At 35.5% G+C, this 23417-nt stretch overlaps 1 protein-coding gene across 2 annotated transcripts in view; it reads left to right on the forward strand.

The window, feature by feature from the left end:
• PIK3C3 (phosphatidylinositol 3-kinase catalytic subunit type 3) overlaps positions 1–23417 on the forward strand; it is a 129417-nt gene that overhangs the window by 83878 nt on the left and 22122 nt on the right. For both annotated transcript variants that reach the window (XR_001887886.1, XM_017885304.1), the window contains exons 17-22: positions 1792–1920; positions 2890–2959; positions 4774–4838; positions 7804–7888; positions 13929–14003; positions 22211–22379. Coding sequence is in view for 1 of the 2 variants with exons in the window: in XM_017885304.1 (XP_017740793.1) it covers positions 1792–1920; positions 2890–2959; positions 4774–4838; positions 7804–7888; positions 13929–14003; positions 22211–22379 (593 nt within the window). In the remaining variant the exon portion in view is untranslated. The remainder of the gene's footprint in view (positions 1–1791; positions 1921–2889; positions 2960–4773; positions 4839–7803; positions 7889–13928; positions 14004–22210; positions 22380–23417) is intronic.

Consider the following 23417-nt stretch of genomic DNA (forward strand, 5'->3'; position numbering starts at 1 on the left):
AGGAGTGGACCCCTTACGGCACTGGGATAAGTGCTAGTTATTCTGTGGTTGTCTTCTTGCTTTAAATTTCAGACAAAATCTAAATTAGATGAAATCTAATTGAATCTGAAAAAAGAAATCACAACAAAGATTCTCCTACCTGTCATTTATCTTTAGGAAGATTTCCAATTACTAGGGCTCAAGGTAATTTATAAAATAACATTTTCACCAGGAGTGATAAAAGGATATTCCAAATTTAAAGTAATTTAAAGTTCAGAATTTTATTCCAACTAGAGTTTGTAAGTTTTAAACATACATTCTCTGAACTATTTTCCATGTGTTTTTTCCCCCAGCATTTTATAGAAAGTTTTCAAGCATACAGCAAAGTTGAAGGAATTTTACAATAGACAACTGTGTATCTACCACTTTAATTCTGTCGTTAACATTTTGCCATTTGTTTTGTCACATCTGTTCATCCTTCTGCATGATGTTTTTTGTGCCATTATTTCTCTTGGTTATTACCATTTTTTTTGTTGTTGTTTTTAAATTTGTTTGACTCATTTTTTTTTTCCTCTGGATTAATATGTTTCTCCAAATTTTTGTCTTATATAATTTCTTCTCGATGACCAAACTCAGTAGGGTCTCTCTCTCTCAGAACAATTTTCTAACCATTTATGTCCAGACTATCCATCTTAGCATGCTACTTTATGTGAGGTTTTGTATGAGTCTCCCTTTCTAAAGAGAATTTAATTTCTTTATTTTTTTTTGTTATTGTTGTTGATTTAAACATATACCTAAACTAATTTAGACCTACATATAATTAAGGGAAGGCCTCTGGGGAAAACATAAAATTATTCCAAAATAAAAGATACAGGTATTTGAGGCCTCTTCTCATTTTATAAATGAAGATTTGGAGTCTTAAAGCTGCACAACTCGCACAGATGGAGCATCTCTAATCCGAAAATCCAAGATCTAAAATTCTCCAAAATCTGAAACTTTTTGAGTGCTGACATGATGCCACAAGTGGAGAATCCTGCAGCTGACGTTATGTCATGCATTACAGTCAAAACCCGGTCAGAACTTTGTTTCAAGCACAAAATTACTAAAAGTATTGTGTAAAATTACTTTCAGTCTGTGTGTATAGGGTATATGTGAAATGTAATTGAATTTCAAGTTTAAACTTGGGTCACATCTGTAAAATATTTTATTTATGTATATGCAAATATTCCAAAATCCAGGGAAGTCCAAAATCCCAAACTTTTGCAAGCATTTCTGTTATGGGATACTCAACCTGTGGTATACTTGCCATTAAAAACCAGGGCTCTTGACTTTACATCTGGTACTTTGTTATGCTATACTGTTTCACCTCATTTATTTCAGTATACCTCTAAAAATAGAAAATGATGATAGGTATATATAGAATGTCATCTCTGTATTACGCATGATGCCAGACCTGTACAGTTTCTGATTGCCTTAGCAACTCTGCAGACGAGATGGTATCTTTATTTTACAAATGAGGAAACAAAAAATATGCACAGGACTGTCCAGTGAGTACGTGGCAGAGCTTGCAATGTTCTAACCACATGACTGATTGCAGAGCTTGTGCGCCTTCTATCATGTAGTCTTCTGACAATTAGCTAGTTCACTGTTCTTTCCAAGATACCCTAATGTATCTCGTTGAAAACCCAACTTGTTTTTTAGGTCCCGTTTACCTGTGTATTTATCTTATATATCAACATTTTCTTGTATGTATAATACACCTATATGCATTAATTCATGGCCAAATTTGAAATCAATATTTTTATTTTCCAGAGTGCCCTTATGCCTGCACAGTTGTTTTTTAAGACAGAAGATGGAGGCAAATATCCAGTTATATTTAAGCATGGAGATGATTTACGTCAAGATCAACTTATTCTTCAAATCATTTCACTCATGGACAAGGTGAACATGACCTTATGTTGGTGGGGAACATTTTTTTCATTTTGGAAGACTGTGGCTTAGTACGTTTGCTGTTCATGAAACAGAAGTATTTGTAACGTTCAGGTACGATCCTAGAAAGCTCAACAGTCTCCCCCGACCTTGAAAAAATTTAGTTGCTTTTATACACTTCAGAATGGCTTTTGTGTTGAGTGTAAAGTGGAACCGCATGTGTTCCATTATTTTTTTTCCAAATTAAGTTCTCTAAATATGGGATTTAGTAGTTTCCTTCCTCTTAGTCTATTAAATCTTTTTTTTTTTTTTTTTTAATTTTTTTAATCCCTGGCATTTAAAAGTATGTGTTTGCCCTATTTCCCTTTTACTGAGCTCTGAAGTACTCTGTGGCCAGAAAGGACTGCATGAAGTGATAGGAACAACCCTATTGTTCATTGAAAACTGCTAACAGAGATTTAGAGTAGATGAAAAATTTGGCATACCATCATCTGAGTCCGTAATAAATTTAATTTTGATGATCAAAGTTAAATTAACTAATTTTTTTTTTTTTTTTTTTGAGATGGAGTTTCGCTTTTTGCCCAGGCTAGAATGAAGTGGTGTGATCTTGGCTCACTGCAACCTCCGCCCCCTGGGTTCAAGCAATTCTCCTGCCTCAGCCTCCCCAGTAGCTGGGACTACAGGCATGCGCTACCACGCCCAGCTATTTTTTTTTGTATTTTTTAGTAGAGACAGAGTTTCACCATGTTGACCAGGCTGGTCTTGAACTCCTGACCTCAGGTGATCCACCTGCTTTGGCCTCCCAAAGTGCTGGGATTACAGGCGTGAGCTACTGTGCCGGGCCTAAATTAACTAATTTAAACTTAATTTAGGTTAATTTCTTAAATCTGTATTATATTAAACTGCTATACTATTTGCCCACAAAACTGTCTTTTACCAGTCTGTACATTTGGTTAATATATTTTACCTTTTGATTAAAAGCTGTTACGGAAAGAAAATCTGGACTTGAAATTGACACCTTATAAGGTGTTAGCCACTAGTACAAAACATGGTAAGTATTTTACATCATTATTTTACTTTAGTGTACATTGTGTGTACTTTTTCAAATTGAAAATTTTTAAGTATGTTAGAGATACAAATAATTTCCACTTGTAGCACTGAAGACAAGTTGGACCTTCCTGCCTGCCTCCCTTCTGTCTTTCCTTCTTTCCTGTTTCTCAGTAACTACTGGTTAATTTAACTACTGATTAATGTGGTTACTGAGAAACAGGAAATTTCAGACATTCCTGACAATCCTGTAGACACACACACACACACACACACCCACACCCACATGCACAAACCATCTGAGTCTTTTTGAGATGAATAATCTCGGGAAGTTTGGTAGAAGATTCCCTAGGAATGCTTGCTAATGCTTACTGTAAATTCCATAGTCTTGCTACCCTTCCTACTTTATACTAGTAGTTACTGAGAAACAAAATATATGCTTTAGGTTTCCTATCCCCTGCTGGCCACTCCCAAATCTTTTGATGCCTTAATTACTCTTCTCAGTTTCTTCTCAGAATGATCTTTTAAAAACTGCAATTGTGCATCTTTACGATCCTGCAAAAAATCACTTGTTAGCTTTCATTTTCTCTTGGGACAAAGACCCCAAAAACCTTTACCTAGCTTCTAAGTGCTTGCATAGGGTGACACACCCTATATCTGTCTTTCAAGCCTCTTCTTTTTGCCACTCTTCCCCTGCATCCTGGGCTTTAGCCATACTGGCTACCTTCTGTTTTATCTAATGCATTGTGCTCTAAGGCCTTCACATACACTATGATCATTGTCTCAAACATTCTTGTCTCCATGGCCTACTAACTTTATTATCCTTGAAAACATGGCTCAAATGTCAGATGTCCTTCGATCCCTACTGTAAGTTAGGTCTCCTTACACTACTTCCTTTCATAGTACCCTTTATTCATAGTATTTACCCCAGTGAAGCTTGTAAGCTTTAAGATCCATGTAGGCAGCGTCAAGCATCTATTTTTACTTACTTGGCAAATTTCTTCCGACATGGTCAAGAAACAATAAATACCTGTTAAGTGAATTAGTGCCAACTCTTCTGTATTTATGATGCAAGAATAAATGAGATATTTCTTACTCTACAGGGGTATCTAATCTCCTAATTTGCATGCAAATTATTGTCCTGTAGGCTTACCAGAACCAGATCATGATAGTTTATGATCCTGAAATATTGTTTTCTTTATCCAACTTTTATTTTTTAAATATATCCATTGTTTTATGTTTCTTTTGTCTTCAGATTTATCAGACTGACTTTTTCTCCTTCTCCCACATACTGTCTGTCCCCTTTCCCTTTTGGTTTTTTTTGGTAGTTGAAGGGATTTACACATCTGTCATTACCAGGAAATGACGGAAGATGGAATATTAGACAAAAGGAACCATTACATACAGTTTTACATGCAGCTTTTAGGGTTAGGTGATTGTAATCCACAATTCTAGATTTCTTATGGTGATTTTAAATTTGGAATATTTTAATTGGTATATGTTGTAAATCTATAGAAAGAAGAAATTTTTGATGCTAGATTTAAGAAGCTTACTATTAGTTTTTGTTCCTCATGTTGTATGATAGAAATCAGCCTAGAGAAACATACAGACTAAATCAGCTTAATTTTTTTAAATGTTTTCTTATAGGTCGTATGACATAAATGCCAGTACAAACTTAATATAGTGTACATAGATATTTTTAAGTTGTTCAGATATGGAATGCATTTATTCACAGATGAAGATTATTCTTAGCAGAACCATTATTTTTCTTTCTTAACCAGTAGCTATGCTTAATGCAGTGCATACATTTCTGTGTAGGATTCATGCAGTTTATCCAGTCAGTTCCTGTGGCTGAAGTGCTTGATACAGAGGGAAGCATTCAGGTATGGTATCAATAAAGATTATGCAATTCATGAATATATTCTTGTCATAAAAAATTCAGTCTTTATAACATAGAGTTAAAAATGAAAGTCTCCTTTTATCATTTTTCTTTCTTCAAGTTTTTTTTTCTTCCTTTATTCAGAAGTAAGCATGTTTGCAGTTGAAGATTCTTCCATTTGTTACCTACAGATACTCAGTTCCTTGAACAATGCATTGTGTGTCAAGGGATCAGGCATTAATTGGTGAACACAGCCTGGCCAACATGGTGAAACCCCATCTCTACTAAACTCACAAAAATCAGCTGGGCACAGTGGCACACACCTGTAGTCCCAGCTACTTGGGAGGCTGAGCCAGGAGAATTGCTTGAACCTGAGAGGTGGAGGCTGCAGTGAGCTGAGATCACATCATTGCACTCCAGCTTAGGTGACAGAGTGAGACTCTGTGTCAACAAAAAAAAAAAAAAAAAAAACACCAGAGTTAATTGGTGAACAAATTAAAATTTGTTAACGTTTGTACTTGCATTATATTCCAAAGAATGGAAATGTTATAATTTATTTTATATTAATTGATAAGCACTTTATTTCCAGTTTTTGTTACTCAGAACACTACCACAATGATATTGTTGCTCATCTGTCTTTTGTACAATTATTTAAGACCCCTGTCCTCTCCCTGCAACCTGTTGCTCCCCTTTAAATATGAGAAAAGGTCAGTGGTTCCTGTGACAAAGTAATGAATATGTTTGGATTTTTTTTTTTTTTTACCCTTTAAATACATGGATTAGTTCTTGTAACATCTTAATGGTTTATTTATTTTGTTTTTTAATATAATTTTCCTGCTTCCCTATGTAAAAAAAAAGGCATGTAATTAAAACAGAAATTGATACACCCAAGATGAAAGAAACAACATAGAAGAGCTTGGTAGAAGATATTTGATACAGTGTGTTTTTGCCTTTCCCTATTTAATTGTTCCATTTATTCAGTATGGGAGTCAGATTTGTAGAAAAGTATGGCTCTGATTCTTTTGCAAAGCAAGTGCTTATTCTGTTCTTTGATTTGGGGTACAGTCATGTGCAGTGGTTAAAAGCTCAGGCTTATGACGTCAAACTGCCTGGGATTGAATTCCACCCATGTTACTTTCCAGCTCTGTAACCTTGAGTGAATTGGTTAACTCTTTCTGCAGAGAAGAGTTAACATAGTAGCCCTAAGGTTGCTATCTTTGGAAAGGCCTGCTTGCCAGGAGATTGGTCACTGGCTTTCAGCATGTTCCCTTTGCTTCCTAATCGATAAGGGTGGTTCACTGTGCCTAGATTGTTCAAATAATATGCTTTATACTAAACAATCTGCTTTCCTTCTGGGAGTCTGGAACTTCATAGTTGCTTGACAGAGGTTGCCTGGGAGACCAGTTCCCGTTAAAACCTTGGGTTCTAAGTCTAATGGGCTTCCCTTATCAGAAACATTGCACTCATGTTACTGCTTTTTATTTTTTATTTTTGGCTATTGGAAAAGAAGCTCACTGTGTCTCTTCACAGGACAGAGAGGGCTAGGATGCCTGTGTATGAATTTCTCCAGATTTTTCCTGTGTGTGTTTTCCATGTTGATTCTACTGTGTATCCTTTCTCTGTAACAAATCTTAGTCATGATACAACTACATGTTTAGTCTGTAAGACCTTCTAGCAAGTCAAACCTATCAGTGGCCCTGGGGACCCCTTTAACATACCCTTCAAGACACAGTTTTTGCATCTGTAAAATTTCTGTAATAACCCATATTACTCTAGGATTGTTCTGAAGAGGACATGAAGTGTACTTAAAGTTTTTAGCATGGGTCCTAATTGTCATCATTGTTTCATAAAGCTTTTGATTACTTATGTTGTTTTGTGTAATTATGATTTTATAAAATGAAAACAGTGACAGTTTGTATACTGACTCTTGGCTGCACATCTGATCTGTGTAAGTCATGTACCTGGATCATAGATCACATTCGGCTTTACTTGATAATTAGAAGTTGTTTTTTAATTAGAAGTTGTTTTCCGAAACTGTAACACTTCTTGTGTTTCTCCTTGCTACACATCTTCACCAAAATCATAGTGTTGCCAAACTTCAAATTCTTTGTATCTCATTTTGATTTGTTTGCATTTTCCTGATTATGTGTAAGGTTGAACATATGAAAATTTATATATAGGCCATTTGTTTCTTCTGTGAAGTGCATGTTCGCATCTTCCTATGGCCCATGTTCCTGTTGTGTTGTTTATATTTTTTGTATAGATTTATAGGAGTTTTTAAAATATATTCCAGATGCAAATCCTTTGTCAGAATACAGGGTATTCAAAATAGATGAAAACATAGGAAAAACTTTTTTTTTTTTTTTTTTTTTTTTTTTTGAGTCTCACTCTGTTGCCTTGCTTTAGTGCAGTGGCGTGATCTCGGCTCACTGCAACCTGTACCTCCTGGGTTCGAGCAGTTCTCCTGCCTCAGCCTCTCGAGTAGCTGGGACTACAGGTGCCTGCCACCACGCTGATTTTTTATTTTTAGTAGAGACTGGGTTTCACCATGTTGGCCAGGATGATCTCAGTCTCTCGACCTTATGATCTGCCCACCTTGGCCTCCCAAAGTGCTGGGATTACAGGCGTGAGCCACCGCCTCTGGCCAGGATAAACTCATTTTCTAGTAGTACGTTAATTGTATTTTCAGATAATATGCTCTGTGGTGTTTTTTGTTTGTTTGTTGGTTGGTTTTTTGCCTCTAAATGTAAAAGAATAGGTGCAGTTGGTAATCTGGGGTTGAGCAGGGTAGGGGTGCATTATACACAGTTTCCCCTAGTGGAAACTCTAGTGTATTTATTGTACTCTTAAACAATTCTTTTGTTCAGTCAGCGTTTCTCATACTGTATTTTGATTAAGTTTTATACTAGACACTTGTTGTTCATTATTTATAGTTTCAAAACACCTAATTTGTTTGTTTATCTTTTCAGAACTTTTTTAGAAAATATGCACCAAGTGAGAATGGGCCAAATGGGATTAGTGCTGAGGTCATGGACACTTACGTTAAAAGCTGTGGTAGGTGTTTCAGGCTGTTCCTTTCCATTGATCAAATAAAGAAGAGCAGGCCATGCTGATACTGCCATAATCATAAACATTGAGAACATGTTAATATTAAAATGCTCTGTAGGAAGAGTAAAAGATAAATGTTGATTAAAGTAGTCTTTAATGCTTTGACATAATAGTAGTAACAAGATGTAAATTAGATTTAGTCTTCAGGGATATATCTTTTCAATCACTGAACTGTTTTATAATTGCAATTTATCTCTTCCTGGAAGCTGTTAATTTTCCATTAGATTTTCTCCATTTTTGAATAACAGAAACTAAGTAGACCATGGGAAAAGTCTCAATCAGAAATAATTGTGCTTTAGATAAAGTTTAAGAGCTAAGATAATGGTGCTTCATTAAGAGGGTGCCCTCATGGTATTTTAGAGTCAGTTCTTATGGTCCATTCCTAGAAATAAGTAAGCAGTAGTAGTATTTCCTAGCTATATATAGTAAGTGACATAGGGATTAATTTTTATTCTTCAGGCGTTTATACCTAACTTCATGAAGCTTATATTCTAGAGGAGTTTTTTTTTTTTTCATTTTCTTTTGTTTTTTCTTTTCTTTTCTTTTTCTTTCTTTCTTTTGTTTTTTTTTTTCCTGGATACAGGGTCACAATCTGTCACTCAGGCTGGCTAAAGTGCAGTGGCACAATCACAGCTCACAGCAGCCTGGACCTCCCAGGCTCAGGTGATTCTTCCACCTCAGCCTGCCGAGTACCTGGGACTGTAGGAGGTGTGCAGCACCACACCTGGCTGATTTTTTTTTTTGCATTTTTGTAGAGACGGGGTTTTGGCATGTTGCCCAGACTGGTCTCAAACTCCTGGGCTTAAACGATCACCTGTTTTGGCCTCCCAGAGTGCAAAGATTGCAGGCATGAGCCACCATCCCCAGTGTGTTTATTTTTTTATTTAGTTTTTTTTTTATAACTAGATTGTTTAAGGGAGGATTGATAAAGGAATTGGCACTAGAATTGAGCCCTGAATGGCATAGGGTATATGATATGTTATAACTTATATAAGTGCTATATTTATGCTTATGTCCATATTTTTGCCTATACTTAAGCTGGGAGAGCAAGAAGAGGGCTTTCTAGTTAATTGTTAAGACTATATTTAAACTTGCATATTGTTTTCTAGTTTAAAAGTTGCTTTCTATTTTTGTACTTTTCACAACACCCCTGTGAAGTCACCTTCCAAATTATTTTGGACCTTATTCTCAAATTTATTCTTGATGATACATTTTTGTCTGAAAACAAAATGAAGTTTGAGAATATGGAAATAAAATTGTGTTTGTATATATTACAATCCTTTATAGTTTTAATTCTTGTATTTACTATAGGAATATAAATGTATATTACATGTAACTGAATTTGCTCATAAACATGATTACATGCAGTATTTAAAGACTTAAAATCACTGAAGGTTTTGAGAGAAAATGTTTCCCCTTGTCCTCTTACTCTGTATTTCTCTCTCTCTTCCCTCCCTCCTTCTTGTTTTCCTTCTTTCTTTTGAATGCCCCTTTTCTGTTCTTTTTTTCTCAGACCTTCAAGTCTATGTTTTCTGTGATCTAAAATATTACATATCATCTAAAGGCTCAACTATCCTGAACATCCAAGATGGATCACTCACAGGATTGGCAGATTATACTGTCTTAGCTAGGCTTATAGTGAATCACCTACACATGACCTGTCCCTGGCTTGGGCTTCTCAGAGCTGGGTTCCAAGAGCAAATATTCAGACAGACAGGAAATGGAAAATACTGGTTTCTGAAGGCTAGGACTGGGAAGTTGGTACTATATCACTTGTGTTAGTTATATTCTGTTGTTCAGAGCAGTCCTAGAGCCTTCCTGGATGTGAGGGGACAGAATATATATAGATCCAAGCTCTGGATGAAAAGGATGTCACAGAATTTGTGGCCATTTCCCTTAGTACCTTATTGCATGAGGTGTTTTACATATCCCCAAATAATTATCTTTTACATTTTTACTTGTAGCATAGTTATTGTAAACCTTTTAAAGTCATAAATCTGTTTAATAAAGAAATACTTTTTCCACACAAAATACATGCACATACACTTGCCCTGTCAGTATTGACTAAAATTTGAAAATTCTGCTCATTTAGTAAAATTATCAGAATGGTATGTTACAGATACGTGCTTAATGTCATACCCTTGTGTCTTTTGTATAATGGTCCATTTTTTTCCCCAAGAGCTAATGAAAATATGACTGACTTTTTCATGGGGAAAGAACAGCAATTTAAATGTTCTTACCTATTGGACAGTTAAATTCACATTACATCTTGTTTCTCCCTTTTTTCCCAACATTTCACATGTGTTCATCCTTCAATAACTGATTTAATGGCAGCTTTTCTCTTCATCTAGAATAGCCTTCTGTTTCCCATATGGCTTCCTGTATGACAAAATAATCTGTGTGTAACTTCCAGCTTAGAAAATAATGTTTTAAGGTTTTTGCAGGGTGTAAGAAAAAACAGTTGATAATAGTTTTGGTGACATCTTTTCTAGATTAAAGTCTCAAGTCTGTATCATGCAGCTAAATGTGGGAATACTGTTTATTCTCACATACACACATATCTTTACTAAATAAAGGGAAATAGGATCAGTGGTTTATTTGTCTTTATAATTTTATTTAAGTCAAAGTTTTTTTTATAAAAACAATTTCAAGATGTTTTGCATCTCACATGGAGTAAAAAAACTAACAACATTGTTTTAACAAGATTTTCTTGGACAGAAATAGTGTTTCCATTATTGTATAAAGAATAATTTTGCTAAAATTTTCTAGCAAATTTATTTCAGGTCATCTTAAATCATTCTGAGTGTTTTCTTTTTTTTTGAGATGGAGTCTCTGTCGCCCAGGCTGGAGTGCAGTGGCGCGATCTCGGCTCACTCCACCTCCTGGGTTCACGCCATTCTCCTGCCTCAGCCTCCCGAGTAGCTGGGACTACAGGCGCCCACCACCACGCCTGGCTAACTTTTTGTATTTTTTTTTAGTAGAGACGGGATTTCACCCTGTTAGCCAGGATGGTCTCGATCTGACTTCGTGATCCGCCCGCCTCGGCCTCCCAAAGTGCTGGGATTACAGGCGTGAGCTACCACGCCCAGCCCAAATCATTCTGAGTGTTAATTATCTCCTCAACGTTTCTGAGGATTATCCCATTCTTACCTCAAATGTTTTGTTGTTGTTTTTCAGGATGTAGCCTTGTTTGAAGTGCCCTGCTGAGTATTGACACTTCAAACTATTGAAGCACTCTAAATTTTCATCTTTACTATTAAATACGACCATATGTCGATACATATATTTCACTTGACTAAATATATTTATCAGAATGACCATCCAACATATTTATGACCATAACCCAATGAGGCAGGGCAAAAGACCCTTATTCATTTTCCATTTCCATGTCACAATGAAATAATCACTCTCAAACAAATTTGATGATGAGTCGTTTATATAAATATTTTGCTTTATAATTAGGATTAAGCATAATTCATGTATATCTAGTTACATGAAAATTTTAGGTCAGAATTAACTGTTGCAACACGGGTGAATCAGTATTCTGTAGAGAGAGCTAAACAACTTAAATAGTGACAAAAACCAATTGTATTTTATAATTAAAAAAAAATGGGAATAGTGAATAGGTCTGAATTGAACAACTCAGCTGCACTGATGTACAGTGATGTTATTTTTGAAAATTGCAGAAGTTTCTCTTGTCTTCATATGCACGTTATCAGTAGTTTAGTACCCTTGAGTAGCAGCTAGATTTCTAAGAATCACATATTAGAGAACCTAAGTGTACTAAGTTCTCATGTGTTCTCAGGGTACTCTACTGAGTTTCTCTTTAGAGATATCAAATTTAATATCCCTCAGTAAGTCACTTAGTTATTTTTCAATGGGGAGTCTTTAGTCAGTTTTGAAGTTGCATGTATTGTGGCAGTTTTAGAGCAGTGCTACTTAAAGTGTGATATGTGGACCCACAGTATTGGGTTTACCTGGGAACTTGTTTGTATTACAGAATCTTGGGCCTTGCCCCGATTCTGTGATCAGAATCTGCATTCTAAAAGGATTTTCAGGTGATTCTTAGGTTCATAATACACTAGAGTTTAGAGAAGACTTCTCAGCCTTTGGTGTGCATAGTAATTTTTGAAAGCTTGTTACAATGGAATTGTGGCTGCTGCCACTAGAAGTTCTGATTCAGTAGGACTGAGGTAAGGTTGAAGAGTTTACATATTTAATAAGCTTTCAGGTGATAGTGATACTGCCAGTCTGTGGGATCATATTTTGTGTAACAATGCTCTAGATCAAGGGTCAGTAAGACTTTTCCCTAAAGCTTTGCAGGTAGTATTTTAGGCTTTTCAAGTCAGATGATCTGTATGACCGTTCAACCCTGCCATTGTAATGCTCAAGCCAGTATGTAAATGAATGGGTATGACTGTGTTCAAATAAACTTTACAAAAACTGAAGGGAGCCAGATTTGGCCATCAAGCTGTAGTTTTTTCTCCCTTCATCTAGATACCCTTTAAGTCCTCCTCAGTGGACCACTAAATGTTATCACTGCATTCCGCTGCAGTTAACATAATGTACCTATAGTGACTTAATCATAAGAGTTTATTTCTCTTGTGACAAAACTAGTTGTAAGAGATTGCTGTTGTTCCAACTATTTAAGGTGGTTAGGGCCAGGTGAAGGCTCTGTGATTCTCTTGCCCTTTTCCTTACGGTCTCAAATAACTGCTGCAACTACAGTCATCATGTCGCAATCTAGACAGGAAGGAGAAAAGACCTGAAGGGCTAACCTCCAGCTGAGTCAGCCCTTTGCTTAGAACTGCTCTCCATGCATCTACATTTGCTTACATTTCATTGGACACAAATTCCAGCCCAGTGACTTTGGACAATACCATTAATTCTTGGAGCCTGAAGTTTTTCATTTGAAGGATGGTTATCATACTTAACTGGCATCATTAAAAGGGTTAGAAATGATGAATATGATATGCCTAGCTAAGAGCCTAGTCTTCAGTACATTGTATAACTGTGATTATTATTAATACTATTTTTCCAATAATGATACATTGCTTAAGTTGCTTTTGGACTTCTGAAGTGGCCTTCAGAACCTGAGTCAAATGAACTATATTATTTATTGAATTTGAGCAAGGTTATAAGTTCATTAACAGGTCATCCCATCTTGTTTTTACACACGGGCTGAAATAAACAGGTTTTGGTAAATATTGCTATAGTTTTATATGTGTGCAAGTTGTATTTATTGTCAGGTCATTAATGGTAGAAATAAACATAGTAAAAGAGAAAAAAAAAAAAAAAAAAAACCTCCAAAAAGGTGCTATTTGCTGCATTCTGTGTAAGTAGTTTCAATAAATGCTAAATTTTCAGACTTTTTTTAAGACAAAAAAGGAAACAATACAGCTAGAGCCAATGCCTCTGCTTTAGTCTTGATCATATAATTTTTCTTAATGCTTTAGAAGATTATTGCGTGAACTTCATAAATGTCTTTACCACTCAAATGAATGCATTTGGTTTTCTGTCTGCTTCCATGTCAAGATTATTTTTCCACAGACTTAAAAAAAATGTAACCCTGCATTTACTTATGTTATCTTATAGATAACGTGGTTATGAGTTATGAGATAATTGACAGTTGACTTTATTATGTGTATTTCTGTAGATACTTCTTTTTTGATGTCATCTTTAACTGTGTCCAATTTGATATTAGAATTGCTAGGCCCATGTTATAATTAAGGTCTCCTTAACTTAAGTTTTGATGCAAGTGACTTTTGTAATTTCACAGAATTCTGCAAGATTTTCTGTTTTAAATAGTACTTTGAGTTTCAAGTGACAGACATAGAGTTAAAGATTGCGTATTTGAGAATTTAGATGAGAAACCAGAGACATTAGAAAACAATTGATAATAAAGTTGCACAAACTGCTTTTATATTCAGTAGAATGTATAACCTGGTTTGCATTTGTTTTCACATTTTTTTAACTGTTATTGCAGCTGGATATTGCGTGATCACGTATATACTTGGAGTTGGAGACAGGCACCTGGATAACCTTTTGCTAACAAAAACAGGTAACAATTAATGGCTACCAGTAGACATACATTGTATTTACCCATGGTTTTTACCCCGAATCTATTTACTAATAAGATAAATTGTGGCCGGGCGCGGTGGCTCACGCCTGTAATCCCAGCACTTTGGGAGGCCAAGGTGGGCAGATCACCTGAGGTGGGGAGTTCGAGACCAGCCTGACCAACATTGAGAAACCCCGTCTCTACTAAACATACAAAATTATCTGGGAGTGCTGCACATGCCTGTAATCCCAGCTACTCTGGAGGCTAAGACAGGAGAATTGCTTGAACCTGGAAGGCAGAGGTTGCAGTGAGCTGAGGTCGTACCATTGCACTCCAGCCTGGGCAACAAGAGCAAAACTCCGTCTGGGGAAAAAAAAAAAAAAAAGATGAGTTACATAAGTGAAGATAAATCGGAGAGTCTTAAAAATTCCTTTAAATGTTACCTTGGAAGAACATTTAGGGATAGTCCTTTCCCTTGTAAGAATTGCATTAGTAGTAATCCTACAGATGATCATTTTGCACACACTGCTGTACTGGAAATGCCTCTTTTTATGGAAAGCCCATAATGGATACAAGCAGCTTAGTCTCTTACTGTATAGCTCTAGTTAGATTGTTAAAATGTCCTTTCTCTTACAAAGTGTGCTTAATTCACTTTAATATCTACTTTTAATTATTTGCTTTTCCCCTTGGAGTTCTGTGGGGTAATCATTCTCAGCGCCCTTTGTCCTGACAACTCTTTAGCCCTATGTATTTATCTTTATGCAGACAGCTTCCAAACTTACAGCTTTTTACCTCAGTCTGTTTCATTAACTTCAAATTGAAATATTGAACTGCTTACTTGAAATTCTCATTATATATGGCCAGTTGTAAAAGTTTATCCTTTCCTCTACTACCTACCTAAAACCTGCTTCTCACCTCATTTTCCCGTTTCAATAGATAGCAAGATCACCTACCCAGTTGTTCAAGCTCTAGATCCCAAAGTCATTCTTAATATGTCTCTTGGCCTCATCTCATATACTGAACCTGATAGCAAATCTTGTCTACTCCTCAACTCCAAAATAGATCATGAAGTTACCTACTGTCTCTTCATATTTACTACTTTCACGCCACTTGAAGCAACCAATACATGTTGCCTAAACAATTTGAATGAAATCTGAACTCTTTGCTGGGGCCTTGTGGCTTGTCCAGGCAGGCCTTTTGTCTGAATGTCAAACCACTCCTGCCTCAGACAAGAGGCTTTGTTATTTTCTCTTTCTGGAAAGTTCTTTATTCAGATTTTTGCAGGGCTGACTTAAGTTGAAATTCTAATGGCATAACTTTAGAGAAGCCCTTTCTAACTCTTTGATCTGTAATAACATATCTGCCTCTTCCTCCAATGCTTTCTACTTATTACTGTTTTGTTTATAGCACTTATCACTAGCTGAAGTTACCTTTTTTGTTTAATTCAACAACTATTTATTGAACACCTAGTAGATGCTGGGTGTTAACAGAACAGACAGAAATCCTTGCTCTCCTAGAGCTTGTTGAGTTCTTATCATTGTCTTCTCCCATTCAGGATGCAAGTTCCATGAGAGCAGGAACCGTTGTCGGTTGGGGTTACCCCATGCCTCCAGACCTTGAATAACACCTAGCTAAGGTGTTCAATAAGTCAGTGTTGAATTAATGATGAATAAATACTTCTGTTCTTCCATGATCCTTTTTCTTTTCTGGCCTAAATAATTCAAGTTTCTTCAGCCTTCTGCAGAAAACAGATGTTTACATTACTCTTTAAATTGGTCTCTCAAAACCTTTTCTGTTTTGTTTGTATTTCTCCAAATTGTGATAATAATTTAACATAATACATCAAGAACAGTCTAATTATTAATATAATGACCCTATTAATTTATGTAATTTAGAATGTCATATATTCAGTTTTTAATTATTACATATGGAAAATCATCTGATAGAACTTGCATGTGTGATGTCATGTCTGTGTCAAAGCCAGTCAGTCTCCTTAATCACCAAGACCAAAAGAATATAATCCGATTTTCGTGGATATTCTTGGCTGATTTGCTAATTTAGCAGAGGATATTTATTAAAAAAACATTATGGTGTGTTTGGAGAGAGCTGTAATTTGAAAGTTTCATGTGTTATTTTCACTAGCTCTTTTTATTGGTGGAATCTTTTAACCACAAGAATTAAGCAACAAAATGATTCCATTTGTTTCTAGATTGTAATCATTTACAACTACAATGGAATTCTTTAATATAAAAGTAGTATTACATCTGTAATATATTCAAAATTTTACTTGATTTTTTTTTTTGGAAATTGATAAACAGTGTAAAACTTTCTCTGTTGGACTTTGAAAAGTGCCCTCGTGTATGTGTATTTGTGTGTGTGCGTGTGTGTGTTTTAATGGGGGTATTTAAGAGTAAAACCAGAAGGAAGAGTCTACGTAATATACTTTTTTGGCCCAGGTCTCAGTTACTTGTTTAATGGAAATTGAATTAAATCTTAGAAATAGAAGCTTTATTTGTTAACAGTTTTCCACTAGAGGGTGCTCCAAATTTGCTTTTAGAAACCAAAACTTTAGCCTAAAATGTGCATAAATAAGATGCACCTTTTTTTTCCGGTTAAAACAGCAGTTCATTTTTTCTTAACTGCTCTGTAATTCTTTCATCCAGTCACATTATGCAGTTAGCATTTTAAATCTTTCTTTCTAGGATACATGTTTTCAAATTTTTAGTTTTGGTTTGGATGAAATTAGATTCTATAAGGAGAGACTGAGTATGTCAAGACAAATAGAAATATAATGCATTCCTCAACTTCTAACAATTTAAAATATTTTTTAAAAATTTTGTATCTCTAGTCATTTTTACTGAGAGTCTGTATTTCAAAGCGGTTTTAAGTTACATTTCATATATGTTATAAATAGACCTTGTATAGTTCAAAGTTAATTTTGAATGTGTCTCATTGCAGGAAATATTTTCCAATGTTGTTAGTTTAAAAATGCCTCAACTATCATGAAGATTTGTCCATTATATATTTTATTATGCCTTCAAATTGAAAACTTTGGGCCGGGCGCGGTGGCTCAAGCCTGTCATCCCAGCACTTTGGGAGGCCGAGACGGGCGGATCACGAGGTCAGGAGATGGAGACCATCCTGGCTAGCACGGTGAAACCTCGTCTCTACTAAAAAATACAAAAAACTAGCCGGGCGAGGTGGCGGGCGCCTGTAGTCCCAGCTACTCTGGAGGCTGAGGCAGGAGAATGGAGTGAACCCGGGAGGCGGAGCTTGCAGTGACCTGAGATCCGGCCACTGCACTCCAGCCTGGGCAACAGAGCGAGACTCCGTCTCAAAAAAAAAAAAAAAAAAAACTTTGGGTTCTCTTATGTAACTGTCCAATCTTTCAATGGCTGATGGAGCATTTTTTGATAATCAAGTCACATTTCTCTTTCTGCAAGACATAATACCTTTGTTGTCTGTTCTCATTTGCCAGCACAAGCAGGTTTAGAGTCTAAGGTTCTGCTTTAGATTAAAGTGGTTTTGAATTGTAATCAGACTTCCACTGTATCATCTGTGTCTAGCTTTTGATATGGGGATGGAGCAGAAGAAGGAGACATGCAGATTTCATTTCGCTGATATTTTGGGGGGACTTACCCCAGACAAACTATTCCACCCTGTAAATATAGATTAAATAGAAAATGATCCAGCTAAGAACTCTGGGCATGTGAAAGAAAATGATTCACTGCATATAGAGAATGTCAAAATCTATACAAGAGTAATGTTCTGAAATGCAAAATATTCATCGCAATTATGGATTGCCCAGCCTTTTTTTTTTTTTTTTTTTTTTTTGGCCCATGCTTTGTTTTTGAGTACTTTGAACTTGGTTGACGTTTACTCAGCTTGTGCAGCAGAGGGCGCTGTGTGTCCACCATAAATGTAAAAGTTTAGAGTCAGTGTATTGTCATGTGATTAATAATAACGCTGTTTTCTTGAAACAAATATGGGGTGAATGGTATTTTATTAGTGCATTACTATCGAATTCTTACTACTATAGAATTCTTTGGACAAGAAATTACAAAGCTAGACTGTGATGTGGGGTTGAAAAATAATAGATTTCCCCCCCCCAGAGTTATTGTCCTTAGGAGAAGCTTTAAAAACCTTACTTAGGGCAATCAGTTGTGGCAGGATTCAAGTGAAACGTAGTTTGAGTTTATCCCAGCTCTTTGGAGAAAGGTTAATTGTTTTGTTTTGTTTTGAGAGTTTGAGGAAAGAGGGAGACGCAGTACAACTGAAAATATGTTCATTGCTTATGGTATACTTTTAATACAATCAGTATTTGAAATTCATTTGTAAATGACTGAAAAACCTTCACAAACATAAACAGGGAACTGCTATCTGTACTAAAGGGAAAGATCATTGTGAGTCCTAAGGATGGCTCTCCTGATCTTGAGTTGCCATTTGTGAGAGAGGCAGTAGCTTTTTTGTCTGCCTTGCCACTTTAAAGTAATACGCTTTGAACTTTTTGTCAGAAAGCTCAAAGTAAAGAAAAATGGTTATTCTTATTGTTATCTTAATTGGACATTTTCTTTCAGTATAGCTCCTGTAATACAGCGTTCTCTAGGGGGACAGAACTAACGGAATATGTGTGTGTGTGTGTGTGTTTGTGTGTGTGTATACATACAGAGGAATTTATTAAATATTAACTCACACATTCACAAGGTCTCACTATAGGCCATCTGCAGGCTGAGGAGCAAGGAGAGCCAGTCTGAGTCCCAAAACTGAAGAACTTGGAGCCTGGTGTTCTAGGGCAGGAAGCGTACAGCGTGAGAGAAAGATGTAGGCTGGGAGGCTAGTCCGGTCTCTCTTTTCACATTTTTCTGTCCGCCTATATCCTAGCTGTGCTGGCAGCTGATTAGTTTGTGCCCGTCTAGAGTAAAGGTCTGCCTTCCCTAGCCCACTGACTCAAATGTTAATCTCCTTTGGCAACACCCTCACAGACACACCCAGGATCAATACTTTGTTTGTATCCTTCAATCCAGTCAAGTTGACAGTCAGTATTAACATCACAGCTTCTATCCTGATTTTCTGTATTATTCTTTAATTTTATGTGAAATTGATTATTTTTTAGACGAAGAAACAGTGTTTCATAGTGGGTAATTTGTTCAGCTCTAAAGACAAATTTTGCATTTATTTTGCCCCTCACACATTGGGTGACTTTGGGTAAGTTACATAGTATACCAGTAACTCACTCTCTTCTTCTGAATCTGTAAATAATAGCAGAACCGCTCTCCTAGTGGTGCTGTGAGGTTTGAATGAGATAAGTAGACTTTTGCTTGGTATTGAGCACATAGTACACATTCCTTAAGGGCTATTAGGTTTTGCTTGTTTCTTTTACCACCGTGAGATGAATAATGCCTTTTTTTTTTTTTTAACTTATGTAGTTGTTATTTGGACTCATGCTATTAGAAGAAAATAGTTAATATATTTCAAAAATTTCTTTTTCCCACTTTCTATAATTTGAGTATTTGACTCCTCCAAATCTCATGTTCAAACTTCATCCCCAGTGTTGGAGATGGGATCAAATGGGAAGTGTTTGGGTCATGGCGGTGGATTCTTCATGAATGACCTGGTACTGTGCTGGAGGTAATGAGTGAGCTCTTCTGTTAGTTCCGTTGAGAGCTGGTTGTTAAAAAAGAGCTTGGCACCTCCCCTCTCATGCTACTATGTGATCTCAGCACATGCCAGCTCCTCTTTGCCTTTATAGATTATTGATCTTTGATACTGAAAACTATTATTGAAAAATATTGCATCATTGTGCTTTTAACTGAGTGAAAACTGCTAACCTAGTATATTGTAAGGGTTTAAGTAATAAGTATTGGGAACAGTGAGTGGGAGTATAGATATCGGAAACCTTTTTAATTCTGAAAATACAGGTTTTGCTATAAGAATAAATTGCTGTTTGTTACCTTCTTTATTTCTAGGTGTAGCAGTAGGGCAGTAGGAAAGATACAACATTCACATAAGACAAAAGGCATTTTATGGAAAAAAATGGTAAATAAATGTCAGGTTATATATAAAAAATTGAAGAGTAGGAAACTCACTGGAGTAGGGTGTCAGGGAAGATTTTTTGAAGTTGAGAATTATGTGGAATCTTTAAAAAATAGAGTTTGGATTATAAGGAACAGCAGAAGAGAGTCAAGTATAAGGGGAAGAGTAAGAAGAGGTATGAAAACAGAATGAATACAGTTTTGACATTGGACACGTTTAATTATTAAACAAAATAGAAATTTAAAATAAACTTTCCCATTAAATACTGTCAAAGAGAATAGTTTATATTCTCTTTAATCCAAGAATTACAAATGCTTTGAACTACGATTTTAGAAATAAGTTCATGTTATTTATGCAAATAACAGGAAAATTTAATTAGCACCTCTTACTCCCTGTGTTTTGCAAGTTGGAGACAAAAGGAGGTTAACAACCAGTTTGTTTTATGTATACTTTATTTCTTGACTGTTTAAGGTGGTAGATTTGAATAAGATCATACTCTCTGAACTTCTTAAACATTTTTTAAAATTTCATTATGTGTGTTTTTTGAACCTTTACAAATTTCATTTTCAGATATTAACTTTAAAAAAAAAACATTCCCTTCAGTACTTATGAAGATGAGTTTTCTTAAAACATTACATCAATAGGCTTTTTTTGAAAATACATGGCTATTTAACTTGCAAAGCATAATAATGGTTTCTTTGTTAGATACTGAATCTTCTACGCCTTTTAATTAAGTAGTAATCCTGTTCTTTGAGAGTGTTCTGACAAGAAGGATAGAAATACACTCTTTCTAAACAGTGATATATAGCCAATATTGGAATTCCAGTACTTCCTGTAATGAAATGAAGAAAACTGGGATAAGTTTCCTGTTAAAAGGATGGAGCCCTTTAAATAAACCATGTGTGATGGCAGTTTTGTATCAAACATTGATACAAACTTGGTCATCTGTTCAAGTGTATTGGTAACAAAGTATTATTTAAATAATTAAAACTAAGGAAAATTTATCTACATCTGTAATGTTATGAACTTCTTATTTCTTTACCTCTTATGGGGCAGAATAGTGTGTATCCAACAAGGTAAAAGATAAATGAAAACTTCAAAATGAGAATAAAGTACCAAAAGAATTGCTTAGCTTAGTTGAGCAGAGGACACATACTTAGTTGAAGGTGGTAAAATGGTTAACAGAAATTGATCCTGAACTTTTCATCAGCTATGGAAAACTGAAATCATAAGATACTCCCCTTGAACCTTAAGAGACTATAGGGCTGTTGCTTTTCCAGTGGGTACTGAAGTTATCAAATTCACTTTTGTAGAACTGGTTCCTCATATTTGTTGAATTATGGACTTTACTTGGGAATCTGGTGAAGTGTATTGATCTCCCCGCAAAATCAGTTTCATTGTACTTAGAGACCATCAAAGCCCATTTTGGGATTCCGAAAGACTGGTTTTTCCGTCATAAATCATTCAGTGATTTCTTTTAATGGAAATGAAACCCCCCCGTGTTGACATTTTATGATCTTAAATATGTACAACATGAAACCTCGTAATTGTGCTTACTCTTACATACTGTACAATGAAAACAGATTTATAAATCTGTGTTACAGATTAGTAAAATTTAACAACATTAAAATGATAGGTGATATATTATTACAACTGAATTGCTATTTATGCTAAGAATATGGTTTTTTAAATTTTCCTTTCTAAAATTTTTTTTTTTTTGAGTAATGATAAATTAGCAGAAGGATTCATCTCAGGAATAAAGAAATGATTTTCCGTTATATGAAGGGCACTGTGCTTAAACTTTAGCACAAAAAATTTGCTACAAGATTCTGATTTCTGCTGATACCTTAAAATGTTATCCAGGCTCTAACTGTCTTTGATTCTGAAGACTTATAAATAGAATTTAACATAGGTTACCATTACTTTGACACGATTTTAGGCATAATTTTGTCTGAATGAATGAGTTAAAATGAGTTAATTATGTTTCGAAGGCCACTCTCAAACCTGCAGTTAGAAATATCGAATAATTTTATAGGCTTCATCTTGAACTAATATTCTTTATGAAGAGACGTCTTGAACTAATATTCTTTATGAAGAGATAATTGTGTGACATATCCTCTACCAATTTCTTTAAGATAATTCTGGTAACAAATGAATTTCTTGTCAACATCCAGGCAAACTCTTCCACATAGACTTTGGATATATTTTGGGTCGGGATCCGAAGCCTCTTCCTCCACCAATGAAGCTGAATAAAGAAATGGTAGAAGGAATGGGGGGCACACAGAGTGAGCAGTACCAAGAGTTCCGTAAACAGTGTTACACGGCTTTCCTCCACCTGCGAAGGTAAGTTGATTTGCTTGGCACAGAGAATTTGGGTAAATTTATTTTATTTTATAGAATAAGAGAAGGAGTTGTTTAAATGTATGCATTCTTTAGCATAGATCACTTTATCAAAATGACAAAGGCAACAGTATTTCCTGTCTTATATTTAATACCAATTTTGACAGACTGTGAAATATCAAAGGAAAAAGACATAAACTTTCTCGCTTTCCCACTATCTCATCACTATATCCCACCAGGCAGGAAGCTGGCATCACATAAGATGAAGCAAACATGGAGACTTCCAACTCAGTGGGTTGATGTCACTTTAATAAAGTGTACTTTGACAGTACTGAGATAGAGAAAAGGTTAAGAAACTTCATACCATTCAGATCTGCCTGAAGACAATCCCGCAGTATTACAGTCACCTACTGGGTTCTCTTCCTTCTCCCTAGCTGACTTCCTATTTCTTTATCAAAGAATGTAGGATATGACTTCTTTAGAGTGATATTAGTTCAATCATTTTTATTCTTTAGCAACCTTAGTTTTGGGTACTTTTTAGGAATATTGAAAAGTTTGCTCAATGATTGAAGTAAATGTTAAATATGATTTTATCTCTTTTAACACATCATCAGTCATTCTGCTACAAAAAAAATGTTTTTTCTCCATCCTTTTTTCAACGCCACTAAATCTGTGCTTCCTTCTTCCTAATTTACTTAGGACTGACTATCATATGTCATCAGGGAGGAAAATAAAAGTCATGTTTGATAAATTCAGGATATGGCTCTGATGATTATTAGTCAAAAATGACAGGATCATTTGACTCTAATGTTGTTTTCAGCCCAACTCTGCAAAATGAGTTTTTCTTAGTCTAGCAGAAAATCCCAGTCCAGGAAACATATATATGTGCTCTTCCAGGTGAAAATATAACCAATAGATAGCAAGTTGCCAGTGCATGTGGGTTCTGTCTCCTTTGTCTTCATAACCTTTGTAACCTCGATTACTCATACAGTGTTTAGTACGTAGGCACTCGTTGTATGTTTATTCATTGAGAACTCTTCG

This window comes from Rhinopithecus bieti, unplaced genomic scaffold (genome assembly GCF_001698545.2).
Source record: "Rhinopithecus bieti isolate Rb0 unplaced genomic scaffold, ASM169854v2 scaffold_14009, whole genome shotgun sequence".
NCBI lineage: Eukaryota > Metazoa > Chordata > Mammalia > Primates > Cercopithecidae > Rhinopithecus > Rhinopithecus bieti.